General features: G+C 50.0%; 1 protein-coding gene across 1 annotated transcript; it reads left to right on the top strand.

Annotated features, from left to right (window-relative positions):
* The first annotated feature begins 1,306 nt into the window (after positions 1-1,306).
* On the top strand, positions 1,307-9,602 carry LOC144179319 (uncharacterized). The gene is made up of 3 exons (XM_077707615.1): positions 1,307-2,041; positions 3,004-3,152; positions 9,298-9,602. Exons 1-3 carry the CDS (start codon positions 1,392-1,394, stop codon positions 9,525-9,527), a joined length of 1,029 nt encoding a protein of 342 aa, XP_077563741.1. The 5' UTR covers positions 1,307-1,391; the 3' UTR covers positions 9,528-9,602.
* The last annotated feature ends 662 nt before the right edge of the window (positions 9,603-10,264 follow it).

The raw sequence follows: 10,264 nt of genomic DNA, 5'->3' as shown, positions 1-10,264 counted from the left end.
ACGACGACGACAAGAGACGACGACAGCCCGAGCCCCTAAGGTGCTTCACTCCTACAATTTGCACAGTGTCTCAGTAAGCAATACCTGGAAGCGCGCTTTGCAGCAAAGCCAGCTTTACAACGAAAGTTTTCTAATCATACTGGCAAACAGTGGCAGGAGGTGTCCAGCCACATTAAGATATAATTTAACAGCCTCAGCCACAGTCATCCACAGCTTCCGCTAAAATCGCGACATAGCTCATGTGATCACTTTCCAGTTTGTTTACCCTAAGTGTATTTACAGCGTTAGCTAGCTTTACTGGTGCCTTGTTCGTCCACGAGTTCACGCGTTTTTCATCCACCCATCTGGATCCTTATAGCCTGTTTACCTGTCTTCAGACTTTTTTGCGCAGCTTCAGCTGCTGTTGAGCAAGGGAGGACGACGTGTACACCACGACCGGTCGCTCCGTCTTCTTTGCGAAGGAATAAATGGTGCCTTTAGCTGAGGTTAAAGTTCGTCTCAGTGCCGTGTGGTATCCCTTGAACAGTTTTTTCTTCATTTTTTCATTTTTTCTTGAACTGACAGAATCCTTTAAAGAGCTGTGCCTTGTAGGACCCCCGGTGACGTACCGTCGGGGCGAAACGGATGAACCTTAAAGAGACTGTAATGGTTCGCATCCTTGCGCAGGGGGCACGTTTATGGTCTGTCTGTCTGTCTGTCTGTCTGTCTGTCTGTCTGTCTGTCTGTCTGTCTGTCTGTCTGTCTGTCTGTCTGTCTGTCTGTCTGTCTGTCTGTCTGTCTGTCCTTCTTCATACCAACAAAGAACATCTGTAGGCCTTTTACATTTTCTTTCGATGCCATACCGACGGGTGGTAGTGGTCATTGTGACACCCGGTAACATAATTAATGAGATTGCAGGCATAGGGAGCATACCTCGAAGGTACGGACCGCTGTCTCAAATTAACCGCCGTTATCTCTGCTTCCGCGCCACATGAAATCGGCACACAAAACATCGATGCGGTTGTCACTTTCCCAACAGCAGTCTATCTTCTGTTCGAGACGACTCTGTGGTGCTGCATGTACAGATTCGTTTCCGCTCTAATATGTTAATGTCCGCCCTCACCGAAACACGGCCTCAGTCTGTCGTCTTGCCTTTTTCGGAGCCCAGACATGAAGCAGCAGCCTGTCAGCGCGGCCGTACATCACATGTCTCAGACTGCGGCGTAAGCCCAACACGATCGTTATCCAAATCCCGCTCGGTCAAACACCCAGGAAGCCGGGCCGTTATCTCAGGCACGTAGCAACCTTATAAGAGAGCCTCCGCCGCCCTCGAGAGGCTCAGTTTTTCTCAAAAACGGCTGCCGCCAAGACGTTGTACCAGCCCCGCGCGTAGCTAGGGCAGCCGAAAAGAAATGGGCTCGATCTCAAGACACGTCCTCTGCGGAGCGGCGCTCTTAGTGCTGGTCGCGGTAGCCGCTTCCTCGCCTTCATGTTTGGACACCAGCAACCACTACTACGACGAGCGAGAGTACACGTGCCTGGGGTTCACCAGCGCTGCGGACTTCGAGCAGCACATACCCAGGGACCTCACCTACCCTCGGCTCCGATTCGTCCTCAAGGAATGCCTCGTGGACCACATCCCCGGAGCGGCGCTCACCTCTGTGCCGGCGCTGTCCCTGGACCTGGACAACTGCAAGGCCAAGACGTTCTCCCTGCCCGGGGCCAATCCGTTCGAAGGGCTGGAAGACACCGTGTCCCGCGTGGGCTTCATGCACAACAGCACTCTGCCGGAATCGTGGCTGCTGCTGAAGGACCTGAACCGGCTCAAGGAGGTGGCCTTCTACATGATGGCGGGCCTGGAGCTCTCTCGCGACTTCAACAACCTGCCGCAGTCGATCCGGAGGATCCTCATCTTCCGCTCGAACATCGCGCGTGTCGACGAGAACTGGCTGTCGGGCTTGACGAGCCTGGAGGAAGTCTGGATCCAGGAGAGCGACCTCAAGGTCTTCCACCGCTCCATCCTGCCCCGTCCCGCTCCCAAGCTCTGGCGTCTGCACTTGCAGTAAGCGGGCACTCACGTGCGCCTCGTCAGCTGCATTCCCGGTCAGACTAGTAGCATAGTAGCATCCTGTTTCTTTTTTTCGTTTTTTTGCGCGCGTATTGCGGTACGGAGAACCTGTCCCTGCAAACTAGGAGTTTAGCTTATGAACCAAAAAATTTATTTTCAAGTAGTCACTTGCCTCCTCCGTTAAAAAATGTAAATCTAAGGTGTAGCTTATGTAAAATAACCTGGGACAAGCACTCACTGGTGGGATATAGGAACGACGAGACGGTGTATTTCGATGTTCCATACGGAGGCGCCGCTTTGTGAGGAGTGGTGGGCCGTGCGAAGCTCGCCTGCGGGAGCCGCTGCGGTAGTCCGGGCCAGAACATCGCCTCGCTCCCCAACTGCGCAGGCGCGGTGCTGCTTCTTCTCAGACTGATGTACTACCGTTCGTTCAGCTCAAGCCTCACGCTTGATGACTTATTTTATTGGAAAATTTCCGCATCTCTCGCACAGGCGCGTCGATCTGTCAGCAGAGCGATTGATAGAGCAGCACAAAACAACAGAGTGGGGAGAGCACGTGGAGAGAGCTGCCTTCGCAGCAGTGCCGATGTTGCTATGGCGACGTCAAGACGAAGTTCGGCGAGCCTCCTTCCCTTGCGACGTCTCGACGCGTTCCATGACTCCTGCCACAGCTTGCTCGTGCCATAGAACAGAGTGTGCAGCCAGTGCAGAGAGGTCTTCACTGATCCTCAGTTATCTTTTATGACCATCTTTAGTTCACAAAAATGCCGAGGCTTTCAGTATAGGAGATATTTATAACAAAATTCCGGCGCTTTTGGTATGGTAATAGTACATGTATGTGTTTTGCCTCAATAATCTCTCCTGCTTGTTTGACATCCGTTTTCCTACCTGTAACGGTAAAATGCTATTCCCTTATCAAGCTGAAGGTGTCATGCTCCCGTGCATTCGCTGCGCAGGGGCTGCGGACTGACGTCGCTGCCTAGGGACTTCAGCGACGACCTGCCGGCGATGCGGCACCTGAGTATCGAGGATAACCTCATCACCACCTTCGACGAGGACAGCCTCGAACCGCTCCGCAAGGAGCGCACCTACGTCGGCCTCTACGGTGGGTGCACGCGTGCTGCTGCTGAGAGGTCGCCTCGAAGGAAAGCAAATCTTGTTTTAAGAGCGAAGCTCTTTAACAAATCGTAATGTTTCGCGTCCGCAGTTTAAAATACCGAGAAATTGCCGAGCGCGTGCGCGTGAGCGCGAGCCTCGCGGTGACCACCAGGCAGTTAACGAAACCAAGAAAGTGCCTACCGCTCGTGTGTGCGTGCCCCGCGATGACCACCCAGCGTCCCCTGCGCACGCTTGTCAACCCAACCATGCCCCCTTAGGGAGATTGGCCAAGATTGCGGCGATTGCCCGGCACTTCAAAGAAAAACTAAGGAAATGCCGAGCGGCGAGCGCTCGTGCGTGCGTGCCTCACGGCGCCAGCCCAGCGTCATTGACGCACGTTTGCCAACCCAAGCATGTCCCGGAGGTTGTCCAAGATTGGCCAAAAAAAAAAAAAACTACAGCGTTCGGCGCTACCGTGGCAACACTTGCTCGGAACGAAAAAAACACGTCATAGCGTACGCCCCTCCAAGGTGATGTCCAATGATTATCACTTCCAAACAAATTAAGGGAGCTCACACTTACAGCAGCACTGATGGAGTAACGGTCGTTTCTGCAGCGAAGAAGAAGCGAATCGGCTGCAGTTGTGGACTTAAACCATCGTGATGATCGTGAAGGTTGCGCACAGCCTCGCTATCGTCAAGGCTTACGCGTTAGTGTTAGTTTATTCTTTTTAAAGACGATAGTCTTTCTTGGGCTACTTAAACCCAGAAATTTTGGTCTGTCTGTCTGTCTGTCTGTCTGTCTGTAACTCGATTCAGCCACCCGGCCAAAGTAAAATGCTTACTGCGTAATAGTCTTATATACTCACGGCCAAATGTAAACGTCTAAGCCCGGTTTATATGTTCATACTTGTCAACTTTGTTGATCAAGAACAAGGAATTACGCAAATATGAGACAGGAAATTCGTACACAAGGGATATTTACAGTGTTCCTTTATTAAAAAATTCCTGGGTGCTTGGTTTTTCGATAGCAAATGATATTCCACATCTACTGCAGAAAACCGCCGCCTCCTGGCGGCATATGAAAAATCACGCGACAACAGCAACGAAAGGTTCCACTAACTAGGCTCCACGTTCTGCTTGGAACGCACGTGGAACACGGCCACGCGGTTCTATAAACCTTGTAGTCGGCCGCCTCCATTCACGCGCGTCTCCGCCGTACTGCAGCGCTGGCATCTCCGCCGTACTGCAGCGCTGGCATAGAGGAACCCCGCCTGTAGCGGTCGAACGCGGTAAATTCAAATCGCCTTGAGCAAACCTTTAGTGTGTTTACCTTGGGATGAGCGCGACGGAACTGGAACAGCATGAGAGGTGAGCGGGAAAGCGAAGGGGGGCATTTCCTTGGCAAATGCCTACAAAGACTATCGTCTTTTGACGACATTTGCAACGAAAGGAGCAGATACGCGGCCAATTTTTTTTACCCAAAAAACAGCGTTGATGAGACAGCGTTGACGCTCTTGATGACTAGTCGCTTTCATCCACGCTGCTCAGTAACAAAAGGAGGCTCGTGAGAACAGCTTCAATTTGTAAAATGCAAGTGTATATGCGCGCAGGGATTTTCCGTGTGGCTTTGAACTCGCTCAGTTTCACGCACCGACAAAATCACGAGGGGTTTCTTTCATGCTTTCTTTTTTTATTTTTTGCGAGGTCGGAAAAGTGGGAACATGCTGTCATTTTGCTGCGAAGAACAGGGCTTTTCATACCTTTCGGGCACTGATCACCTGAACTTACCTTTAAGTTCAGCCGAAGCTCATGTGTTCAGTAGAGCTCAATACAAAGGGACATGAACCACACCTACAGCATCCAAGTGTGGCTAACGCGGCTTTCGAAAGTTCCCTTGTGAACTGTTGTAACCCTATCGAAACGCAACCATTCGTGGGATGCGGCACCTTGTTCGACCTTTCCCAGTTTAAGCTGTAACGTACAGTTTTGGACAAGCTAAACGCGAATACGAAACTATGAACCAAATCACGCAAAATAACAAAATCGCTTTCTTCGTCATCTCGCTTTATTGTAAATGCTTCATGGTCTCGACAGCAGTAGGTATAGAGTAAATTGCCGTATTTACTCGATTCTAAGCACCCTCCCTTACTTTAGGACAAAAATTTGGAAAAAAAAAAAGTTTGCATCCGAATCTGATTGATTGTAGGGTTTAACGCGCCGACGCAACTCAGGCGATGAGGCGCGCCGTAGTGGAGGGCTCCGGATTAATTTCGACCTCCTGGGAATCTTAAACGTGCGCCGAAATCTCGTACACACGGGCGTTTTTGCTTTTCGCCCACATCAGGAAAGTGGCCGCCGCGGCCGGGAATCGAACCCGCGTCTTCGTGCTCAGCAGCACAACGCCTTAGCCACGGAGCCACCGTGGCGGGCTTGCGTGTGACTCTAAGCACCCCTTTTTCTAAGTAACCATCGTAAGGTGGATTTCAGACGCGTGGAAGCGGGCTCGAGTTGACGTTGTGGCCAAGTCATTTATGAAGCTTTCAATTACAAACCACTTCAACGGAACAGAGTATACCGGGTATTCTGAAAACGGTGGTCCAAGCGGCCCAACGGAATCGAATGGTAGTGAAGGTGACTGGGTATCTTACTTATTTTTCGGCTGAATGTTGGTGAAATAAAACATTTTTCCTTACACTTGACTCGTCTAGATACGGCCGCGAAAAAAAAGTGGCCGGTACAGCCGCGGTGGTTCAATGGCTATGGCGTTGTGCTGAGCACTATTATTGCCACTGAGCTATTATTTCCACTGGGCTACTATTGCCAATGAGCTACGCGGCAACTTGGCTTACGCAGAAAAAAATATACAGAAATTTATGCTCTCCGGTCGATATTTTCGTGTTCATTTGTCCGTGCTTGTACGATCGCCCGGTCTTACGGGAATAACGAATAATTAAGCGCCCACCGAACAGGGCATTATCGCGGAGAAGCGAAGCGAAATCGACGAGGATAGTCATGTGTCCACAATATTTATGACAGCGCACAATATTCATGTCTGCGCGCGTGCTCATTCGATCTTGTCGATTTTGCCGTCTGTAGCCGTGATGAGGCACTGTCATACCGGCCGGGTTGTCGCTACGCTTAAAAACAGACAGATCAGCTCGTACACCCTTTTTTTTTTAGAGCGGGGGCGTTTTGGAGCAGTTGCACTACCTGACCGCCTTATCTTGTCAGGCCACAACACATAGCTGGACATTGGTATATCCCGTTCCTTATAGAACCTATAGATTTTACGAGTGCCCTGACGTTACGAAGTCTAATACCACCCCCTGTACTTACCCATGGGATTAAGGCTTTCTATATTTTACGAAGTGTTCAATTTAATGAAAGAACTCGAGGGTCCCGGTGATCAAATGAAGGCTCGACCGTATACACGCGCGGGCGTGTTAATCGCATCCGCTACATAAGGAAGAAAACGAAAGCTTTCCTCGTCTCTGGCGTGTGAAACGCACTGGGGCAGTGAAGATTGCCCCAGGCAGTGGGTGAAAAAAATTATCTTTACTGTGCTTTACTGGTGTATTTTAGGGCGGTGTTATGCTTTGAAAGAGAAAACCCTTTGCTACGTAGATCATGGTATCCTTTTATGTTTGCGCACCCCCACTTATGCTTGACAGTCCCAGCAGACTACGAGGCTATGCCACAGCGTCTCGCGGTATTTGCTTGCAGCAGAACTTCCGAGAAAGATGCTTACGAAGAGGGAGATCCGGAAATATGCAGGCTCTTTTGGCTCCTTTTCGTTGTTTTACCGTCATTAGAAAACTAGCCGCCACGGCCGGGGAATCGAACCCGAGACATCATTGGCAGCAGTACAATGCCTTAGCCAATATGCCACCACGGTAGGTGCCATTCTCAAGTATATTTGATTAATTAATCGCGGTCGAGAAGCAGGCCCACAGGTCAAGTTATTAATCCTGTTGAGGGTTGGAAACTGTTATTATTAATCATTTGCTGTGGATGCGGGTGTTTCACGAAAAGCGCAAAGGGATCAATGGATCAAGGGACAAAGGGTTAAAGAAAGGCAAACGAGGTACGACAGTAGGAGGTAATAAACGGCTACGTTGCAAGAAACTAAGTCAGTTACAGTTAGTGTACTTGTCTCAGAATTCACCGCCTGACAAGACCCAAGCCCAGCTGAGCCGAACGAGCTGGTAGAAAACTAATTACTCCACCACCCGATGGAAGGCATTGATTGATTGACTGATTGATTTATTGTAGGGTTTAACGCGCCCACGTAACGCAGGCGATCAGGCGCGCCGTAGTGGAGGGCTCCGGATTAATTTTGACCACCTAGGGATCTTTAACGTGCGCCGAAATCTCGTACACACGGGCGTTTTTGCTTTTCGCCTCTATCAGAAAAGCGGCCGCCCCGGCCGGGAATCGAGCCCGCGTCCTCGTGCTCAGCAGCGCAAAGCCTTAACCACTGAGCCACCGCGGCGGGTCCAAAGAAAGACATGTAAAAGTGTTGGTAAAGTGGTGCAAGCTAACAACAGCGCGCATAATTTTAAAAAGTTCGCCAGACTAAATTAGCCTACCGCGAGAATGCTGTCATTTCGGGGGCAGTTAAAACAGATAGCGAGACCGGAGCTACAAACTTGAAAAAAGAAATAAAATGCATAAAATGAACGTTTGTGATTAAACAAAAGGAACGTCAATCACTGAACAATATTTCAAAATCTCATGCCCCACACCGCAAACGCGAGTAACGTCAATTTCTGCGAACATTTATGGGGTTGGTGTTGATTTGTTTAAGCACCGACCACACGGGCATCCATCGTAGGATAGAGTTCACAGAACTAACGTCCATAACACGCAGCTGAATACGCGGACAAAATCGTGCAGAGATTGTGAGGGTTGCCCACTAATCCGTCTGCATTCTTGCCAGCCGATCTTCTATTCACCGAGCCCTTTCTTTAAAACGGCTTCACTACTATACATAAATGCATTGCTGGGGGGCACTTTGCCAAGGACAACATAATCAGTCTTACATAAAAGCATGGAGACCCCACGTATCTCTGCAGATCTAAGAAATCCCCGTAGGTGGGTTTCCCCGCAATACTCCACAGCGACCAATCAGCGTGAACAAATGCGCGAAGTTGGCGAATGACGAGGCCCAGAGTGCAATTAGGGTAAAACTTTTTGTTGTTGTTTCTGCTCCTATTCTAATTTTTGCTTTAACTGCACGCTTGGCCTCATCATTCACCAGCTTTGCGCATTTGTTTACGCTGATTGGTCGTTGCAGAGCGCTGTGGTGAAGCCCACCTGCGGTGATTTCTTAGAGCACAGAACTGCTATGTGCCGAATCCCTCTCTAAGATAAGACTTTCAAGCTCCAAATATTTATACAAAGGACGTAAAGGACAGAGACAGGCGCCCGAAAGTCGTATCATGAATTACCAACTAGCTCAAACCCACACGCTAAATCCCTCTAAAGTCGGTTTCACTGGTACACACAACAGTATTGTTAGCGGATCGCGCCATGCGTTTTATTGTTTTTTTAAAAGAGTACTGACACCAAAATAAGAGGCCTAAAAAACGATATAATTGGCTTCAGTAGTTTGTACAGATGCCTCACAGAAATTTTCGCAGTGATCCGAGGCTGAAATCAGATCGAAAATCGATTTCAATCCCCCCGAACGCGAGCTAGCACATCCGCAGCACTAGCGAAATCGCTATCGGCGTGAAGAAACGTCTTCCGGCGTTTCTGGCCGGTTCAGAATGATGTCATACAGTCGTTTTTCGGAACCGGAAACGATAGCCTGCGCAGCTGTTGTCGGTGGTCTAGTTTCGGCAGGAGGCGTGGGTGTGATACCCGTGATACCGCTCGGCATTTAAATCGGTATTTACATCGGCGTTACACCAGCAAAATAATCGGAATTTACATCATTATAACAAGCACATGTGTTGAAATGACCAGTTATGCATTTATTTGGCGCATATTTTCACATTTGCCTCGCACGTCTCGCTAAAGTTGTCGCGCTTTCTCGGTGCGGTACTGACGAAAGAAATCCTCGCACAAAAAAAAAACGTATAAAACTATATGCGTGCAAGAACGGCTTCGTTGAGGTTCTCGTGCGCCCGCTGTCGTTTCGCGCAGGCAATCCCCTGCACTGCGACTGCCGGATCAAGTTCCTGCAGAGCTACTCGGACAACAACTGGCGCTTCCCAGTGTGCAACACTCCCGACTCCCTGAAGGGCCGCAGGCTGAACGAGCTGACCGAATCGCAGCTCAACTGCTCTGCCGAACCGACCACGACCACGACCACCACCAGGGCCCCTCGAGGCACCGCGTCCGGCAGCTTCTTCCCTTTCTACAGCGACATCTGATCGCAGAGGACCACCCAGAGAGCGAAATAATAAAACTGATGCCGAATCTGCTGACGTTTCTAAAAAAACCGTAAATATTTTTTTACTCTTGTCTATATGTTCATCTACGGGGGTTCCCTATGGTACACGCGAAGGACGTGCACAGCAAACACTCGCTATAGCGAAATCCATTGTGCTGTCGTTGCCAATGGCGCGGTTGAGGTAGGGACAGTAAAATCCAACAACCGCGCCCCCGGTCAGCTTCGGTGCCAGCCGCGATTGTTATTTCGAAATATTCGAAAGGCCTTCTGCGTCTTTGGACGTCCCCCTAACAGATTTCGTCAAGCGCGGAAGGGCAAAAAACAAAGTCAGATAAAGCCAATTAAGCGCCACGCCGCATGCATATAGGTAAGAAGGCGGCAAATCTGCTTGCTGCAGGTGCCGGAGACATTGCCATTGGAGATCGCTTCGCGCTCATTCCAAAAGGCATTCGTGCGTGACGCCATATGCGCATGAACACGAATCGAAAGCACTTGGAAACGTCATATCTGGCGCACACTGGCTGCGATGCGATAGCATCGCGCATCATTACAACGCAACACGCGCGCAGCGACGTACCATTTGTGACGGGAGTCTGAGTCGTAGCAGCATGAATAGTGACTCTCCACTGCGCTGCAGAGTCTGACGGCAAAGTTGTAGGCCTATCGGCAGGAGCGCTTGGGAAGAAAACGCGCCGACGAACTTGGCCAAAAGATACA

The sequence above is a fragment of the Haemaphysalis longicornis genome, unplaced genomic scaffold, assembly GCF_048455015.1.
Source record: "Haemaphysalis longicornis isolate Haplotype H1 unplaced genomic scaffold, Haemaphysalis longicornis Haplotype H1 scaffold_4, whole genome shotgun sequence".
In the NCBI taxonomy this organism is placed as follows: Eukaryota; Metazoa; Arthropoda; class Arachnida; order Ixodida; family Ixodidae; genus Haemaphysalis; species Haemaphysalis longicornis.
This window is presented reverse-complemented; position numbering and strand designations above follow the sequence as displayed.